Source organism: Labeo rohita, chromosome 25 (genome assembly GCF_022985175.1).
Source record: "Labeo rohita strain BAU-BD-2019 chromosome 25, IGBB_LRoh.1.0, whole genome shotgun sequence".
Lineage (NCBI taxonomy): Eukaryota > Metazoa > Chordata > Actinopteri > Cypriniformes > Cyprinidae > Labeo > Labeo rohita.
This window is the reverse complement of record NC_066893.1, coordinates 19,001,759-19,023,781: the sequence shown is the minus strand read 5'-3', so window position 1 is coordinate 19,023,781 and position 22,023 is coordinate 19,001,759. Positions and strand designations below refer to the sequence as shown.

Genomic DNA, 22,023 nt, shown 5'->3' with positions numbered 1-22,023 from the left:
CTTTCAAAATAAAAGCTCTCCTGCTGTTTCTGTCGAAATACAAGCTTAAAAGTGCAGTATGAATTGCTGACAGGGAATTCTGGGAATGTCAATTTACATTTTTTCACTGTAAATAATATGTCCTTTTTCACTTGTAAAAACTGTATTTTACCGTAATTGTCCATTACAGTAGGCTGAAAGTCAGTGGCTGCCATCAAATGTTTGATTACCAACATTCTTCAAAATATCTTCTTTTGTGCTCAACAGAGAAAAAAAAAAAACTTGTACATGTTTGGAGCTACTTGAAGATAAGTAAATGATGACCAGTTTAATTTAGGTGAACTAGCTCTTTAACACTGAATGCTGATAGATGGCGTTACTATCTAACAATTATATGCATCCGTGAACTTTTAACTGAATCCATGAAGTCTAAACTTCTTGAGTCTGTGTGATTGATTTGAACATTTAGGTCAGCTGTGAGGTGGGATTTGTGGGAAACTAGTTTGTGTGGAAAAATAAAAATCATGCACAGTTAATCAACTCACATAAACGTTAGCCTCTCTCCAAATAAAATCTTCCAACATGTGTGCTTTGAACGTTTTCCAGCCTGGTAATATGGCAGAGATCTAACCAAATCAAAAGCCATTTCGAAGCAAAAGCAAATGTCTAAATGGTCCTGCGTTCCCACGGGAAATGCTGGAAGCTCTGATATACCACCGCACTGAATGTGTCATACACATCCACACTACCACTGGCGGCTGAAGATAAACCCAACCTATTTCCATAGTTATTAGTCTTCTTTTTACTCCTCGCCAATATTGCCAAATCAAATTTAACACTCCCCTTAATTGCTCAGACCTATCAGGGTATTAAATGTTCAGTCTTTTTAAACGTTCTATTACGTTTTATTCTTTGGGCTTGAAATATTTAAAAAGTCACTTAAATCAAATTCCAATTACCAATCTAAAACATCCCATTGGGTGACATGGTTGTAATTATTTAGGGAAAAGTAACGGTGGTGAGCTCTCAAAGTTTCCAAAGCAATTATGAATTAATTAAAATGAGATATCCTCATAAATTAGTAATGAATGTACGTGAACTACATCTCCTTTGTTGATGTTCTTTGCTCATATCAATTTTCAAGCTTTAATTATGGCAAATTATGGTCGTATAATTGCACGTTTTTACTTAAAGGCATGACCTGCCGACGCCATTTGTGCTTGACTGAATAAAAATACACTGGAGGTTTTAAAATGAGCCACCCTGCAATCCATGCTAACAATATAAAGACCTGAATAGAAAAGGAATTACGTGTAAAGCAGTCTCCTTATTCTCTCTCTCTATTCGTAGGTGTCTTAGCTTGATGAAAGCTAGGCCAGACAGGAAAGTCTCTGATGTGTTGGAAAGAATACAAAGCAAGGTAATAAAACACTAGCACGAGAAAAAAAAAAGGGGGGGGGGAAAGATCAATGAACCTTACGAAATCACTACAAACACAAACTTCGATCTGAAGCCTGAGTCAAACTCAAAATTTCTTTCCCCATCTATTACTCTGTAACAGCCAAATAACATCGTTTTTAAAAAGGAAACACTTAACAAGAATTTCTGCGCTGCCCAAAGAGAGAGACAGCTGGGAATCAGTTGTCAGCTAGTCCCGGGTGAAGAACTCGATTTAGATGCACATTTTCAGTATCTTCTTGAATGTTTCTTGGGACAAAACAGACCACAAAACTGAAAGAATCTGTTTCAAATAACCGCTTTTTGGATTAATCTGTTCAACGTGTTCAGAAGTACTCAGTCATTCAATATGGGTGAACACCATCAGACACACAGTGTCAAATATTCAACATAAAAATAGACAAATTCGGCACTCAGTTGTACAAAATGATATCTAATTCATTTTCATCTATTTAACGACAGAAAATGTTACAGTATTGACAAAAAAACACATTTTGCATTAACAAATTTTCAACACAGGAACCATTTTATTTTTGTGGAGTTGTTAGTTATTAACGCAACCTCAAATGAGGTAACTCTACCAAATGGGATATTTGTACATCTACTAAAGCAACCTAAAATAAAGTAAATCTACCGAATGGGTTATTTCTACTAAACAGGATGTCTGTACATCTTCCAACGCAACCTCAAATGAGGTAAATCTACCAAACAGGACATTTGTACATCTACTAGAGCAACCTCAAATGAGGTAAATCTACCAAAGAGGATATTTGAACATCTACTAACGCAACCTCAAATGAGGTAAATCCACCAAACGGGATATTTGTACATCTAGCGCAACTTCAAATGAGGTAAATCTACCAAATGGGTTATTTCTACCAAACTGGATATTTGTACATCTAGCGCAACCTCAAATTAGGTAAATCTACCAAATGGGTTTTTTGTAGATCTACTAACACAATCTCAAATGTGGTAAATCCACCAAACAGGATATTTGAACATCTACTAACACAACCTCAAATGAGGTAAATTCACCAAACGGCATATTTGTACATCTACTAACGCAACCTCAAATAAGGTAAATCCACCAAACGGGATATTTTTGTACATCTAACGCAACTTCAGATGAGGTAAACCTACCAAATGGGATATTTGTACATTTACTAGCACAACCTCAAATGAGGTAAATCTACCAAATGGGTTATTTCTACCAAACAAGATATTTGTACATCTACTAGAGCAACCTCAAATGAGGTAAATCCACCAAACGGGATATTTGTACATCATCTAATGCTACTTCAAATGAATTAAACCTAGCAAATGGGATATTTGTACATCATCTAACGCAACCTCAAATGAGGTAAATCTGCCAAATGTGATATTTGAACATCATGTAGCGCAACCTGAGGTAAATCCACCAAACGGGATGTGTGTACATCTAATGCAACTTCAAATGAGGTAAATCCGCCAAACGGGATATTTGTACATCTACTAACGCAACCTCAAATGAGGTAAATCTACCAAACAGGATATTTGAACATCTAGTAGCACAACCTCAAATGAGGTAAGTCTACCAACTGGGTTTTTTATACTACTAGCGCAACTTCAAATGAGCTAAACCTACCAATTGTTTATTTATTTATTTATTTATTTATTTATTTTTTTTTTTTTAATCTACTAACGCAACCTCAAATCCACCAAACAGGACATTTGTACATCATCTAAAACAACCACAAATTAGGTAAATCTACCAAACGGGTTGTTTGTACATTTACTAACACAATCTCAAATGAGGTAAATCTACCAAACAGGATATATGTACATCTTCTAACACAATATAAAATGAGATACATCTAAAAATACCAAACAAGTTATGTCTGTAACATATGTAGCCAGCAAGATGACATTCGGCTGTGAAATATTCCATTTATAAAACTGTGAACCTGTGAGCTTTTTGAACTCATAGCAGGAGAAATGATAGAAAGACCTACAAAAACACTGAATTTGATATTACCTGCTTATAAATAACTGACAGTGTTGGAGATATAGCAAAAGAGCTCACAATAGAGGTATATTTTTACAATAAACCCCATAGGTTTAATATCTAATTCAGCCTTTATGAAGTATTGACTGCATATGATCTGAGGACAGGTGGCTTTAGGGGTCTAAATTAATAAATATAACAATTTTAATATAATATTTTGAAAATCTATGTTAGTTAAATACATTCTAATGATCACATCAGATCTATTTAAAAGTATAAATAACAGTTTGTAACAGTGGTGGCACAGGAAGCACAAGAAGTCATATGTTCGAATTTGACATTTACCTTTCAAGAAAACTTCAAATGGGTTAAATAGCCATCCTCAAAGTTGACACGCATTTATGTTGAACATTAATAGAATAATGGTGCTAAATGTCAGACCCGACGCGTGCCAGGCAGCAGAGGTACTCCTTTTTCCCTCTGCGGTTTGATGTTACTGTTTTACCATGTTTGCTGGATGTTGATACCAGCACCGTGGGCCGGTGGATGGAGGATGAAGGGAGTTTGACGGGGGTGGAGAGCTATTTATGAATGCGCAGGACATGCATCGGCTGTGCTCTCATTAAAACTCCTCTCACGGTGGAGGAGGAATACGGCCCACACCCTCTGTGAGGCTTTCCTCCACTGCAGTCTACGCCAGAATTCACAAGCGAAACTGGACTGGGAGCACTGATCCGGGATCAGGCTTCCACTTGTCCCTCATTGTGCGTATAAGCAAATAAAACCATTTTAGTGCCGTCAAGCTACTATGAACTATGATTTCATACACAACAACTTCTCGAAACCTTTGGTCAATCATGTTGAGGAAAGACGAAGAAGAACACCTCCGAATCACAGATGGAAAAGACAGATTTGCCATTAAAACCAGGTGCAGGAATGTTTCTTCCTTTTTCAGTTATAGAAAATTAAAAAATCTTCAGCGGCAGCTGGGTAATTAGGCCTGTAGATCTTGGATCTTGGCCACTCTCCATCGCACGCCACAAACTGATTCTCATAAATGAGATCGCCAGGTCAGAGCACCTGTTAGACAGATTGAAAACTTTTCATTATCAAAGAAAACAGCTTGGCAACATCTTTTCAACAGCAGGACACCAGCCCAGACCACAAACACATATGTGGCCACGAAAATGACCGTTTGAATCATACTGAGATGATGAAAATAGCCATGACTATGAATCTCCTGTCTTGACGGTTTTACTTCTTGGTAAATTCAGGCTCAAAAGCAAACACATAATTCTTTCGTAAACAATTATATGCTATAAGCCTATTAATTAGCAGTGTTTGCTAACAAGCTTTACTATTATGCATACTTTGGGTTATTATTACACTTCAGTTCATCCGACTTTGAGATGTTCTGTGTTTATACTTTTAAAAGTGATTTGACTCTCAATTTTTCACTTTCACTGGATGATAAAAAGGAAAATACAAAAGCTGACAAAAAGGGCCACTGTCTACACAGCTCATACAGAAATAACTTTCAAATCAAACATCTTTCTGTTGGTCAATGTGGTAAATTCATATAAACAACTTGAACCTGTTGCAAAATCTCTGAGGAAATCTTTCTCGCTCTTGCAGAATTCCCAAATGTGTTGATTCCTATTGAAATGACTGGATTTCGCCTGCCAAAACTGCCAAACAACTGCAAAAGTGGCCACAGCTTCACTTTAAGTGAAGAACCCAAGAAATATCTAGAAACCTGAACAACACAACCTGCAACAATGGCTTCCTAATAAGAAATTGTTATACTTGTTTTCAAGCAACACTGCAAAACATGTTTATACTTATACAAATCTATCTCATTAATTAAATAAATATTGTTTCTAGGACATTTTGAAACTTTAACTGTAAAATCAGATTAAGTACTTGTTAAAAACAGGATTTGTTTTTTTCTAAAGCTGATCAAAGATTCTTAAAGAATTTCCAGTAAAGGTATCTACAAATCCTTGAGCAACACTTGCTTATACAATATTTAAAACAAGTTTTAGAAATCTATCAAATAATTAAAATCTTCACATTAATAAGTAGTTGTTTCAAGGACGTTTTGATATTTTAACTGAAAAAGATCAGATGAAGTCCTTGTTAAAAGTCTCTACTCTGCAAAGTCTTGAGGTACTTTTGAATATTTCAATGATATGCTAATGAAATCTCCACATTCTAATATAAAGCTTTGCTTAAAACTGCTACTTTTACAATCCCTTACAAGATTTACCGCACTGTGTTTGGTTTACTTCACATCTAAGAATAAGCCTGACACGCAGTTGGCAGAGGAGGCAGTCAATTTATCCTGAGTCCTGCGACTTGGATCCCAAAACAAGTTTTCAAGACACCATCACAATGACCTTATAGAGACTCAGCCACTTGCAGTTGGAAAGTAACATTTCATTACACAGAGAAATGCCTGAGATAGGAGGCAAAATCCCACTTAGCCTTTCATCACAGAAAAGCTCCCCTGGAATCCTAAACAGGCCCCCAAAAAGACGGAGGCGCTCTCAGTGAACAGCGATACGCGGCTAAACCCAACCTGCATCCGCCTGGCGCAGGTGCCCTCTAAGACGCTCAATCCCATTCGTGACGCCCACTCTTGTTTTCCTATTGCTGTGGCTTTCTGTGAATAGCAATGAGTATTACAAAGAACCAGGACCCTCTGGCAACACAGAAGCCCTCAGCCCTTTGCTTACAGCCTCCTATAAGGTCTCTTTGGCTTTGGAATGTCAGTCAAAGTCAATATGTGTGGAGTCTGGCTGCATGGGCTTACCTGCTGTACAGCTTTACACTGTACAGGTGTAAAGCTTAGTAAGGAGATTTAGAGGAAGTAAGAGAAAAGATCTTCAGATGTGTTTATTTAACTGCTAAATAAAGTTGCACATATATAATGTTACATTCATAGGTTTGATGTTTTTTAAAGTCTCATTTGGTCACTAAACCTTTTAAAATATAATTTATAAGTTGAATTTTCAGATATAGAACGATGATAGAATGTCAGAATGATAGATAGAACGATAGAACGATAGAACGATAGAACGATAGATAGATAGATAGATAGATAGATAGATAGATAGATAGATAGATAGATAGATAGATAGAACGTCAGAATGATAGAATGATAGAAAGAACAATAGATAGAATGATAGATAGAACTATAGAATGATAGTCAGAACGATAGATGATAGAACAATAGATAGATAGATAGATAGATAGATAGAACGATAGAATAGATAGATAGATAGATAGATAGATAGATAGATAGATAGATAGATAGAACGTCAGAATGATAGATAGAACGATAGACAGATAGACAGATAGATCTTCAGTTTCACACAATCCTTCAGAAATAATTCTAATATGCTGACTGGCTGCTCAAGAAACATTTCTTATCATCAATGTACAAAACATATGTTATGTTAATCAAGAAGACTGGAGACTAAAAGCCATTTATACTTTTAGTTATGGTCATGAATATCTAGTCTACTTGTTACTATAGAACGATAGATAGAATGATCGAACGATAGATAGATAGATAGATAGATAGATAGATAGATAGATAGATAGATAGATAGATAGATAGATAGATAGATAGATAGATAGATAGATAGATATATGGTCAGAATGATAGATAGATAGAAGGAACAATAGATTCCATCTGTCCATGATAGATAGATAGATAGATAGATAGAAGGTCAGAATGATAGAATGATAGAAGGAACAATAGATAGAATGACAGATAGAACGATAGAATGATAGATAGTCAGAACGATAGATAAAATGATAGAACGACAGAACGATAGATAGATAGATAGATAGATAGATAGATAGATAGATAGTCAGAATGATAGAAGGAACAATAGATAGATAGAACGATAGAATGATAGAACGATAATAGAATGTCAGAATGATAGATAGAACGATAGAACGATAGATTGATAGATAGATAGATAGATAGATAGATAGATAGATAGATAGATAGATAGAACGTCAGAATGATAGAATGATAGAAAGAACAATAGATAGAATGATAGATAGAACTATAGAATGATAGATAGTCAGAACGATAGATAGAACGATAGAATGATAGAACAATAGATAGATAGATAGATGGTCAGAATGACAGAATGATAGAAGGAACAATAGATAGATAGAATGACAGAACGATAGATAGAACGATAGAACGATAGAACGATAGAACGATAGATAGATAGATAGATAGATAGATAGATAGATAGATAGATAGATAGATAGTCAGAACAATAGATAGAACGTCAGAATGATAGATAGAACGATAGACAGATAGATAGATAGAAGGTCAGAATGATAGAATGATAGAAGGAACGGTAGATAGAATGATAGAAAGAACAATGGATAGATAGATAAAATGTCAGAATGACAGAACGACAGATAGATAAAACAACAGACACATAGAACAATAGATAGATAGATAGATAGATAGATAGATAGATAGATAGATAGATAGATAGATAGATAGATAGATAGTGTGCTCTTACTCATGGATATTGTGTAAAGCCAGCCAATCAGATCAGAGTTTACTAGACTGAGAAGGGCGTGTGGGTGTCTGTGGGTGTGCCGTCAAAGACTAATTGTGTCTTTCAGCACAGTCAGGTGTTATCCACCGTGATCTAATCAATGAAAACGCAGGTTACTATCAAGTGTAAAGGGTCTGACATTCTTCACTTCACAATGAAAATGGAAAAGAGCAAATGTATTCAGATCTAATATGAAAGTGCTTTGCAAAAGTTACAGTAGCAACCAGGCGAGCATGAAGAGGGCCTGCCTTTAAAGATGCCGCTACTGCCTACCTGTGGACGCCTCTCATCTGCTCTCTAGCCAAGAAATAAACTGCTGCGGATCATCCACGCACTATTCTACAGTCTATCAGGCGCTTCATTAGCCATGCAATGAATAAAAGATCAGCGGCAAGAAGGAGGGATCGGAAAAAATGAGAACGAGGAAGGGAGAGCGTGAGGAAAAAGAGAAAATGAAAACGAAGGAAATCTAAAACAGCAGCAGACGAAATTACCTCCAACATGTCCATGATTGAAACCCAAAGCTCCCTCCCTCGTATTATCCGCCGTCTATAGCGCCGAATATTCTAGATTGGAATGTCACTGTCGCTGTTATTCCATTACTTTTGCCTCAATCAATAGTTTTCTATTGAATTAAGAAAAATCGCTGGGATGTGCCTGTTTCTCATTAACTTTCATCATCGACACTGGCTAAAATTGCCTCGCTGGCACACAAAAAGAGCCGCAAAAACTGTCCATTTACAATTTTCATAGTCATAAAGAGACTGAAGTTTATTTTATGTCTTCTAAAGAGGGCAAGGAGGCAAAAGGCTGTATCATTTGCTGAAAGAAGAGAATGATCAATATTTTATTATGGTCTACGACCACTACAAGAACTCTCCGGATGTCAGGACAAAGGCATTACGACACAGCTGCATCATGTAAAACCAGCCTCTCACACTAAAACTAGCTGATATGAGCCACATCTTTTTTTTTTTTTTTTTTTTAAGTGCCGTATACAGAACTGGGCTACCAAAAGAGAAGGTCTTTCCAACTAACTGTAAAAATTTAAATAAAATAAAATAAAATAAAATAATAAAAGACCTACAACATTACCTGCTTACCTGAAATATCTACAAACCTACATGAAACCACCATGTGACCTTGAGATCTCTGGCTGCCAAGTGAGTGCGTTCAGCTAAATTTAGGGAGCGATTCCCCATCAAACACGCAAACAGAAGTGTTCTCAGTGTGGGGTCTGACAAAGCGCTGTGTAACTTATTTGTAGAAGCAGCAGGAGGGGGGGGTGGCATGCACATATTTTTGCACCACACTGTTTCGACGCAACAGCGGCCATCATTTTGCCTCAACTTCCTACTGTTATTTAGTGTCACATATAGCCAGCAGCTAGAGCAGTCTTCTGAATGTACTGATGAACTTGCCTTGCTTTAATACAATAACAACAGAAAATTTAAATCACATTATGGGCTACATCTCAATAAATGTACAAAGGTGATTCATAGGTGGTTAGTAATAGTACTATAAATAAATTATAATTTTTAATATTATTATTATTATTATTATTATTATTATTATTATTATTATTATGTATACGCTATACCAGTATGTATTTTTATAGGTTGAAATTTATAAATATTAAAAAAACAATAATTTAGTTGTGTAATTATTATCTGTGAATAGTACAGCATTTTATTATTATTATTATTATTATTATTATTATTATTATTCATAGCAACATATTGATACTACTACTTCAAAAAATAATAATAATAATCATCATCATTATCATCATCGTCAGTGATAACTACTACTACTACTACTACTACACTCATTTATGTATTATATAAATATATTCATAATACATTTATTATTATTATTATCATTATTATTATTATTATGTATTACTATTACTATTACTACTACTACTAGTAGTACTACTACAAAAATTAACATTTAAAATTATTATTATTATTATTATTGTTGTTGTTATTATTGATAATAATAATACTTCTAATAATAATAATAATAATAATACTTCTAATAATAATAATAATAATAATAATAATCCTCAACTATAACTATTTTTATTATTATTATCATATAGTGATATTATTACTATTATTACTATTATTAATAATTGTATTATTTTATTTATTTTTACATTTTTATAATTATTAAACAGTATTATAATAATAATTATTATTATTATTATCATTATTATTAGTATTATTATTATTGATACTTTTTTGTGTTTATGCTAATAATTATTAATAACATTGTTAATAATAATTTATATATGTATTATTTATGCTACTATTATCTCTACTACTTCTACAGCATACACACATAAAGGTATTATAGTTTTTGCTACTGCTACTATTATTATTATTGTTGTTGTTGTTGTTGTTCTTGTTATTGTTATTATTATTATTAAAGTTGTTGTTGTTCTTGTTCATTTCAGATTAAAAAACACAACTATTAAAACTACCCACTATTGTAAAAGATATTTATGTATGTATGCATGTATGTATTGTTCTGCATGTCAAACACAAACACTGGCCCAGTGGTATCACTTAATATGCGAATCCATACACCAGATCTCCCACTTTGTAAACACGTCCACCTCTGGACAAATTCTATCAATTCCACATAACTAAAACGGCCCATTTCAATGTTACGGAAAGAATCTCCGATCGATAGCACACGGCCCCATTTCAATGACACGCCGCATTATTTATGACTGAAGGCAGCCACCCAATACAACACTTAAAATGGAAAACGCGAGCAAAGCCGTTATTGGGAAAGCATCCTGATTAACGTAGCACAGCGAGACCTTGACTATGTCACACGTTCATATCTGCATCCACACCGTGAAGCTCTTTGAGGCTGGCCTGCTCTATATTGATCTTTCTGCCATTATGGTTATCATAAAGAGGGCCGCCAGACACATTATGAACATCAGGGGTCACACAAATGGACGCTTCCCATTACTGTACTCAGGACAGTAGCAGGTCAGTCCATGCCATCATGCCCCGAGATCAGTCACATGCCCCCTCAAAATCCATAATTTGCACATTAGCAAGAGCTTTAGCATTCTTTCAGCTGTTGTTAAAAGGGTGTCGTGTCTAAAATATTATTGAAAATAATAATGTACCTGACATGCTCATTCATGCGTGTGCTTATGTCATCAATATCATAGCATAATGACAAACAAAAAGCTTTTTAAGCTCTCAAGGTCAATGAAAAAGTCACAAAAGGGCTATTAATAATAGTATCACACGCTACACTGACAGAGTTTTCTAGTTTAAGAATGTCAAACAACCATTTCTGAAAACACAGGTGGCAGTTTTCTTTTGATCCCACACCTAAGGCTCTCAAAATTGTCAAATTGCACCTGTGCTTCTGTAAATAGGCAGTAAATAAAAGAGGGACTTTGCTGAGACTTCACAAACAAGTGCAAACGCTTCTTTTTTGTCTTTGAAAAGGCCTTTAAGCCAATAAGCCTGTCTTCCAAATAGTTTTCAAACAGAAGTAGTTTTGTTATGCATGAGGTCAGTTTGATTTTCTTGCAAAGAAGACAGAGCTAACCATTACTAAACCTAAAGCGGAGACTGAGAGGAGGCAGCGCTGATTCGCTTTTTCAGTGTAGTTTAGCTTCTGGTTGTTAAGCCGTGTAAAATGAGCTTCAGGTAATTAGGATAAAATAAATAGGATAGTTGATTTTTAAATTAGTGAATGCTTTCCTTTATTCCTTTCTCAAGCTTTTCTTAATACCCTTTAATGTTTAGTTAAGAATAACTCTACATCCTGTATGTTTTGGATCTGTTTGGAACAAAATTATGAATAAAGCAGATAAAATTTGAAAAACTTTATTTATTTATTTATTTATTTTGTTTCCTTTGAAATTAAAGATGTTAACCCTTAAACAAACTAAAAAAAAAAAAAAATACAATATAATTTTTATAGATAAATATATTAATAATGTAATTTTCTGTGAAATGTAAGATACTTAGAGATGTTAAAGGATCTATCTCTTTCACAAATAACCTGTTCGAAGTTCTATAATTTCCTTTGAAATTAAGTAAGCAAAAAAATTTAAGATATGCAGGGATATTAAGGGATTTAGCCCTTTTATAAATAAACTAAACAACACTTAAAAGTAATCTATATATGAAATCTATAAATTAAAATAAAACCATTACTAACCCTTTTCTAAATAATTATATAAATATAATTTTCTGTGAAATGTAAGCTATTTCGTGCTATTAACGGAATTTAACCCTTTCATAAACTAAACAAACTGTTGAAAGTAATCAATATAATTAAATAAATCCATAATTTTCCTCAAATACTAACCCCGAAAGAAAGAAAGAAAGAAAGAAAGAAAGAAAGAAACAAACAAACAAACAAACAAACAAACAAACAAACACAGAAAGAAGCAAAGAGAGAAAGAAAGAAAGAAACAAGCAAAGACAAACACGAAAAGAAACAAAGACAGAAAGAAACAAACAAACAAACACAGAAAGAAAGAAAGAAAGAAAGAAAGAAAGAAAGAAAGAAAGAAAGAAAGAAAGAAACACAAAGACAGAAAGACAGAAAGAAAAAGAAAGAAAGACGGAATGAAAAAGAAAGAAGGAAAGAAAGAAAGAAAACAGAAACAAAGACAGAAGGATGGAAAGAAAGAAAGAGAGAGAGAAAGAAAGAAAGAAAGAAAGAAAGAAAGAAAGAAAGAAAGAAAGAAAGAAAGAAAGAAAGAAAGAAAGGAACAAACAAACAAACGTACGGGAAAGAAAGAAAAGAAAGCGAGAAAGAAAGAAAGAAACAGACAGAAAGACGGAATAAAAAAGAAACAAACAAACAACCAAACAAAAAAACTAAGGAAAGAAAGAGAGAAAGAAACAGACAGAAACACGGAAAGAAAGAAAAAAAAAAAAAACAAAGACAGAAAGATGGAAAGAAAGAGAGAAAGAAAGAGAGAAAGAAAGAAAGAATCAGACAGAAAGACGGAAAGAACGAAAAAAACAAAGAAACAAAGACAGAAAGATGGAAAGAAAAAGAGAGAAGCAAACAAACAAACAAAGAAACAGACAAAAAGATGGAAAGACGGAAAGAAGGATAGAAAGAAAAAAGAAACAAACAAAGAAAGAAAATAAAGAAAGAAAGAAAGACAGAGAGACAGAAAGAATTAAAGATATTAGTAACCCTTAAATAAATTAATAAATGTAATTTTCCGTGAAATTTAGATAGATAGATAGATAGAACGTTAGAACGATAGATAGATAGAACGTTAGAGCGATAGATAAATAGAACGACAGAACGACAGAACGACAGATAGATAGATAGACAGATAGATAGACAGATAGATAGATAGATAGATAGATAGATAGATAGATAGATAGATAGATAGATAATCATCTAATATTGAACCTGATTCTTAAGATTCGGTATCTGAGACCCTGAGGTACATCACATCTGTTTGCAAAGGATTCACACTTGCTTGCTGGCATTCATCTGACATCTACAAATCCAATAAATATTCCATGCATTTCATGAAGCCCACAGCAAGCATTTCCATAGTGTCCCTATATCTCCATGACCTTTCCCACACACGGTATTACATCCAGGGCATGAGATGACCAAAAAAAAAAAGCTGATGCAAATGAGATCCTATTGCGTTTCCTTAGATACGCCACTCTGATAACAACCCTCGTCACCTCTCTCAGCCTCTCCTACCACAACATATGCCATGGATGATTTCACAGCTTCTAACATGGTTTCCAGCAGCCAGACAGAACGTGCTGAAATTAGCTGGCCTAGCACATAACCACACCTGCCAGCACAAAAGACGCCTTAGGAGTCACAGTTCGCCAAGCATTACCAAACCAAAAACCGATCCGCAAACGCTTAGTCAACATTTTGCCTAGTTAAAAGGCAACAAACTCTCCCTTCCCGGTTCCTGCTCAAGAAAGTAAGTCTGATCGTCACATAAGGAGTGTAATTATGGATCCATTTGTGCCCTGAAGCTATTGTTTGATTACCTGAAAGCAGCAATCAAGCAGGCAGGCGAGCGAAGTAAAATGAAAAAAAAAAATCCTACTTACGCACAACGACGCGCACAACACATCAGTATACAGTAGACGTGTTTCAATTTCCATTAAAATGTTCTTCAATGAGCGACCTATTTTTTTCATGCCTTTTCCATCTATCAGCAGGTACGTGACACTGCTGATGGCTTTTATAGGTGTCGATTTGCAACGGCCGTTTTACTTTGAAAACGCTTTTTGAAAGCTCCGGTGTAATTGAGCTTCGGAGATCTTTCCAAAGTAGCGCCATTTAAATTTCAGGGAGTCATTCTCAACTAGGCCTGTCTGAAACGATTGCTAATCTACTCTTTTTAATAACACATGAAATTAGGCTTTCAGACAACCATCTATAGACACAGAGACCCCTGGGATGACTCAGTGGAGACTGAACAGTCAATCGACAATAGTGAAGAGAAAGAGTCCAATGTTGTATGTGCCACAAATAAACCAAAAATCTAAATAAAATAAATAGAAAATTAAGAAATTAATATATATTTTGTTGAAATTTAAGGTATTGACCCTTTTTAATAAATATATACCTTTAATTAATATCATTAACCCTTTAATAAGAGAGTAAATTAATTTATTTAAAAGTTTTTATTACCACTTAATTAATTTCAACATTATTTTTCAGTTTATTTATATAATATTTGTATATTTTAATTTATATTTAAAGATTGAATTAATATTTTAATTTAATTTTCCTTGAAACTGAAGATATCAACCCTTAATAAATAAATACCTTAATTTAACATTAATCCTTTAAGTTAATTCATTTAATTAAAGTCTAAAAAATTATAACCACTTAAATTAAAATATTAACCCCCCCTCCCAAAAAAAGTTGAAGTTATTTAATTTTCAAAATATTAAAACTTAAAAAATAAATAAATACCTTAATTTAATATCATTAATCCTTTAATAATAAGTAAAATTATTTAATTAAAGTTTTACTATATGTATATGTATATGTATATGTATATATATATATATATATATATATATATAATGTTGAAATTGTGTACTTTTTCTTGAAATCGAAAAAATTAACACTTAATGAATGAATAAATAAATACCTTAATTCAATATCTTTAACTCTTTAATATGTAAATTGGAAAAAAAGACCACTATCCCTTAAAAAAAAAAATACATGGAGTAATTGCAAACATAAATAAACAAAAAAAAATAATGTTGAAGTTACTTAATTTTCCTTGAAATTGAAGATATTAACCCTTAATAAATAAATAACTTAATTTAATATCATTAACCCTTAAGTAATTAAATGTGTTAATTAAACATGTACCATTTTTAAATATTATTACCCCTTCAATAAATAAATACACAGAGTAAATACAAATATAAATATTGAAGATAACACTTAATTAACAAATAAATAAATAATATTAACCCTTTAATAAGTAAATTTAATTAAATGTTTACAGTTTGTAAAGATTATTACCACTTAGATAAATACATAGAGTAAATACAAACAGAAATAAACTAAAATATAATGTTGAAATTTCCTTGAAATTGAAGATATTAACCCTTAATAAATAACTATATAAATACCTTAATTTAATATAATTAACCCTTTAATAAATAAGTAAATTTTTTTAATTTAAAGTTTACATTTTAATGATTACCACTGCTTAAATAAATAAATACATAGAGTAAATACAGTTCTAAATAAACAAACAAAAAGTTTAAATGATTTACGTTTCCTTGAAATTAAAGACATTAACCCTTAATAAATAACTTGAAGTAATATCATTAACCCTTTAATAAATAAGTAAATTAATTTAAATAACAGTTTACAATTTTTATAGATTATTAGTCCTTTAATAAATAAATACATAGAGTAAATACAAATCTAAATAAATGATAGATGGATGGATGGATAGATAGACATTTTAACTTCTGTAAAAAACATAATACAATATTCTTAAAGCAGAAAGTTTATTTTAATTTAAAATCAGTTCTCATAAAAACTAATACCATCAACATCAAGTTGTTTTCCTGAGTTTGTCTTAAAAAAACAACAACAACACAATTTTTTTCTCAAATCTCAGATAAAACTAAACTTTTGATGTGTCAGAAATAAGCAAAAGTAAAGAAATCATTATTAATTAAAACGCAATACTCATACTCTTTCTACAAGTCATAACAATCATAAATGCAATGGCTAAATAGCAAAAATATGTAGATGCTTTCATATGGACTTCACTGTGCATTTTTGCTGTTTCATATAGAGTTAAAATAAGAGGGATCTGGTATGTTGTTCATATTCTGGCCATGCATTATGACATTCCATTAGCAAAATAAAAGAATAGTGCCGCTAATACAGAAATACCATTATTGAGAGTACAAAAAAAAGACAATTAGCGTAATGGATAGGCTTGATGAAAACAAATGAGCAACACTAAGGGTACTCGATTACTCTGATGCACAACAAACAGAAGACGAAAACAAAGCTGGGGAAAAAAAAACAACCATACATTGTAAAAGCTGCAAACATGAAAAACTCTACTTATTCTTACTAAAAAATGTGCAAAACTGCAAAAATGGATGGACCTCAATCACTTGTGATCCCAACAAATACTATTTCACATTAGCCATATTATGTAGTGACCCTAAAAAGCATATAAAATGCTATTGCAAATTCTATTAGTGTTTTCTCAGGAACAACTTAATTTTTCTACTTCCAATGTGAATTTTACAGGATGTCTAAAATTAGACTCATTTCATGTACACACAAGTGTCAGACTGGTATCTAAACTGTTGTTTTCAGTTAACACGTTTTAGCTTTCATGGAAAAGACGCTTGATTTAATAAATGAATGTCATTACATTACATATATAATATGACCAATTTTTCCAAATACTTTTAGGGGCCACTGTAAATCTAAGAAGCAATATTCTAAAAAACAGACGCTTAATGATGCACATTCATTTAGATGCTAAATTCATTTAGACACTGCCAAATTAACTTGTTTAAGCCTAAGTCCCAGTATGCAAGGAGCCTTTATTGTTTGCACAACAAAACCAAATTAAATTGTTTGTCCTCAAGGTCTCAGGATGTACAAATCGTGGTCGTAAATGCTACATATAAGCACTCTTCAGTATGCTGGAGAGAAAGTTGTCACATTTTTTACTCTAGTGGATATTTCTTAGAAAGTCAGTCAGTTTCTGTATAGACGCATACAGTTGAAGTCAAAAGTTTACATACACCTTGCAGAATCTGAAAAATGTTAATTATTTTACCAAAATAAGAGGGATCATACAAAATGCATGCTATTTTTTATTTTTTTATTTTTATTTTTGACCCTGTTCAAAAGTTTACATACACTTGATTCTTAATACGATGTGGAAGGATCCACAGCTGATAAAATAAAAGTACACAATTTTCATTCTGTTCAAAAGTTTACACCCCTGGCTCTAATACATTGTTTTTCCTTCTGAAACAACAGTGAGCTTTTGTAATAGTTGCATATGAGTCCCTCAGTTGTCCTCAGTGTGAAAAGATCTTAAAATCATACAGTCATTGTTGGAAAGGGTTCAAATACACAAAAATGCTGAAAAACCACAGGATTTTCCTGAAGAACAGCTTGCAGTTTAACTGTTCAAGACAAACAAGGGACTCAAGAACTACTATCACTAAACAAAAAATGATCCAGCTGTGGATTATTCAGGTAACAACACAGTAGTAAGAAGCAAGTGTATGTAAACGTTTAAACAAGGTCATTTTTACAAATTCAACCTTTATTTTCTCTTGTGGACTATATGAAAACATCTTTTATGTGAAATATCTAATTCAGGTCAGTACTAAATAACAAAATAACATGAATTTTGTATAATCCTTCTTATTTTGGTCAAATAATTAACATTTTGCAGATTCTGCAAGGTGTATGTAAACTTTTGACTTCAACTGTATTATAAAGATTTCCTAAGGATCATGCACTGAAGACTGGAGTAATTAAATGGAGCAATAAAATACATTACATTACATTACGGAATAAATTAGATTTTAAATTATACTAAAAAATAAAATAGTTATTTTAAATTGTAATAATTTTTCACAATATTACTGTATTTTAGATTAAATAAATGCAGCCGTGGTGGGCATAAAAGACTTCTTTGAAAAATATTAATTTTCACCATAAATTTTACTGACCCCAAACCTTTAAACACTAGTGTTCCGCCTACCATTCATACCACTGACCTGAATTGAAATACCTGACAGCATAACGGGAAATTTAACAGCTGTCAAGCCAAACTGAAACAAATATGTGACCCTGGACCACAAAACCAGTCTTAAGTAGCATGTGTATATTTATAGCAATAGCCAACAATACACTGTATGGGTCAAAATTATTGATTTTTCTTTTACGCAAAAAATCATGAGGATATTAATTGAAGATCTTGTTCCATGAAGATATTTTGTAAATTTCCTACCATAAATATATCAAAACTTATGTTTTGATGAATAATATGCATTGCTAAGAACTTCATTTGGACAACTTTAAAGGCGATTTTCTCAATATTTTGATTTGTTTTTATTTATCCAGATTCCAGATTTATCTCTGACCATTTTTGTCTCATCCTAACAAACCGTACATCAGTGGAATGCTTATTTACTCAGCTTTCAGATGATGTATAAATCTCAGTTTCGAAAAATTATGACTGGTTTTGTGGTCCAGGGTCACATATGAAGTATGTGAAATTACAAAAAAAGCAGCAGAAATGAGAAAATTGTAATTATTGGACTACATTAACTGCCTGATCTTTATACAAAAATGTTTCTGTTGACTCAAAATCTAGTTACTTGATATACTGCTGACCCCCATGTGACAACTTGCCCCGGTCTCTGAGGTTTCAGTTGGCCTCACTTTAGCTCTAACAGTAACATTGAAGCTAGTTGGCCTGAAGGAGGAAAATCGCCATCATTTGTAAATTGGTCAAGGTCGAGTGAATACAATAGAAGTGGGTTGATGACTCGTCGGGGAATGGCGACTAAAAATGTAGGCCTCTCTTTCAGGAATACTCTCAATCCTGCTCGACATTTTGGATGTCCACCTTTTAATTTCTATCATGAACTCATTAGTAGAGGCTCCAAGACCAGAATTGGGTGTCAAATGAGAAAACCACCCAAACTGGGCAGTCCACGACCAGGATTGTGCCAGAAACTGGCAAAGGAGCTGTCCAGCATCAGGAGGTGCTGAAATCTCTACAGCTACTGCACAGAATTAAATCTTTAAAACAAACAACTAGATGAGCGAGCAAGCACACAAGCTTCCTGATCAGTTCACTCTGGCTTTCCAGTGTAGATGCTGGAAAAGGTTACCACTATCCCCTCTAGTGGCCTTACAAAGTGACTAGAGACAGGGCTGCAAAAACATCTCCCTGTTGAGCTCACACATACACTATTATGCGACTTCCTTCATAGAACGCGATGGAAAAAAGTGAATCCGTCACAAAGCGCTTTCGAGTTGTCATGGCATCCCTTTGTAGGCAATTCCCAACAAGGAATCAATCATGAATCAGGTTTTTGTTCAGCAAAACGCACTCTTTTGTTCTCACTGCTGTGCCAGCATGGACATTATTCATCAGGAACATGATCTGTTTTGCACATTTGCAGTTTTAAATATTAATATTATGTAACGAAAACAGATTGCTGATGGAGTGTCCAGTGTTGAACCACAAGATGGCCCATATGAGAAAAACTTTCAGAAAGAGAGAAGAAATTATGTCTTTATATGCCAAAACTAATAGCTTTCGCAATTCTAAATGTCATTATTTGCCATCCAAAGCTGGTTGAGACAACAACGTTAATGTTTTCTTTGCTCCAGGCATTATTATTTAGTTGCACGGATCAGCTGAGGGCCATTACGCAGCTCTCTTATTTATCTCAAAACCATCAAAAACACCATCATATAGCTATTACAGCATTAATGTTTCTGTCTGCTATTACTTATCCGACTTTAACCTTCTAATAGAAGCCAAACACTGGAACAGCAGCCTAGAAATGAATGTGTAAAATGAGATGTGACTTTAAAATCTCCATGCACTTGTTAATACAGGCTTGCAAACTCATGCAAACCTTTTTTTTCTCCCTCTATCACGCTCTCTCTCTCTCTTTAATAGCACAATGCACCTTTGACGAAGCTCACGAATGTGACAAAATTCCTTTTGGGATTCCTGTCTTGAATACAAAGCAGCTTCTATAAAGACTCCACTCTGTGAAGCCAAAAAAAACCCTGATGCATTCAAGCTCAGATTAATAGTTGCAATTAATTGTCTCCAATCAGGTGTCATTTATTTGGATTTTTTAACGTTGATTTATGTACTTTGTGTATATGGAGTAACAGAAATCAGCATTCCTGATTTTAATACGGATGTTCAGTTGCAACCCAACTGTATAATGAACATTTCATAGATCATTTTTAGCTCCTGCCCATCATTAAAAGCCTTCTAATCATCCCACACACCAACACAAAGCCTGGAGTGAGTGGGAGGCTGAGAGTTGATCTCAATGCACACATGGACTCAACATGTGATGGACACTTGTGCGCTTGACTTACATGGAGGAGATGTTCTCAAACAGGTCCGGGAGGCTGTTAGTGGTATTCCCATCGCTCACGGTGTCCTGTAGTGCCAGCAGGGGAAAGAAATTCCCTTGGTAAGACTCATTGCAAAAGATGTTCGTGGTAGAACAACGGCAGGTCGGTGGGCAGTCCAGCATGGAGCTCATATAATCTTGGAAGATGCTGAGGAGAAACAGGATCCTCCACCAGCAAACGCGGGGTGGGATGGAGAATAAATCCATGTTTCCAGGTGCTGTTTTAGCTCCTCACTAATGTTCAACGGCAGCGGAATCGAAAGCGCTCCGGGTATCCGTACGGTGATGCGAGAGTGCGTGGATGAGAGTGAAGGTATGTCAGATCAATGAGATCGCAATAACGTCCCCAAGAAAAGAGGGGGGAAATACTCCGTCAATGTAGAAAGGGCTCAAAAATCAACGGTCCCAAGCTGTCCTCCTCTCCGGGCTGCATGGTACAAGCTTCCCCGTCTCCTCAGTGCTGTTTGTCGCGCAGTTCCAGGTTGTTGGAGCTCCGGCTTGAAGACTAAAGCGTCAGAGCGCAGTCTAGTGAGAGAGAGAGAGAGAGAGAGAGAGAGAGAGAGAGAGAGAGAGAGAGAGAGAGAGAGAGAGAGAGAGAGAGAGAGAGAGGTCCATGCTCCGAGCATCAAGTCCCACCTACTGGGCAGATTAAAAACTGACGCACCTGCAGAACGGCAAAAGCGATCAAATCAGCTCCGGGAAATAACGCACTCTGCAACAGGCAATACACTGCTGCTAAACACTAGTGTACAAAGCACTGAGTACAATGTACAACAGTTACATAACAAATACGGATGTCCTAGGTGATAAAAAGTATAAAAATAAAAGTTCTTAGAAATGTAGCCTAATGTGCGCCACATTGGTTCAGTGCATTTTTAAAACCATACAATTTTCTACAAAATAAACATATGTAGGCTACTGATTTAAGTACTAAATATTGTTTTTGCACCTTGAACATAAGTGTACACAACTTAATTTATGGTAGGTTTTTAGCTATTTTTACTGATTTTATTTATTTTCTCATGTGTAATATGATTAATCATAATTAAAAACTTTATTACTGCAAATTCGCCTACACAAATAAATAACACTTCATAATAATGTTGACAGATTGGACTATAATTATATTAAATATTACACAACAGATGATTATTTACACTGAATGTATTACTCTGGTCATGCATTTTCTTACATGAAAGAAATAAATCTGAGAGTCAAAAGTCCAATTAATGTAACATCAGTAACAATCAGTTAGGCTATAATACATTCTAAATACATTAATTTACAGTATCTACATCTACCATTCAAA

General features: G+C 33.9%; 1 protein-coding gene across 1 annotated transcript in view; it reads right to left on the bottom strand.

The window, feature by feature from the left end:
* ntrk3a (neurotrophic tyrosine kinase, receptor, type 3a) overlaps positions 1-21,394 on the bottom strand; it is a 285,676-nt gene extending 264,282 nt beyond the window's left edge. The window contains exon 1 of the mRNA XM_051099016.1: positions 20,677-21,394. Within this exon, the coding sequence (XP_050954973.1) occupies positions 20,677-20,921 (245 nt within the window). The 5' untranslated portion in view covers positions 20,922-21,394. The remainder of the gene's footprint in view (positions 1-20,676) is intronic.
* Positions 21,395-22,023: the final 629 nt, after the last annotated feature.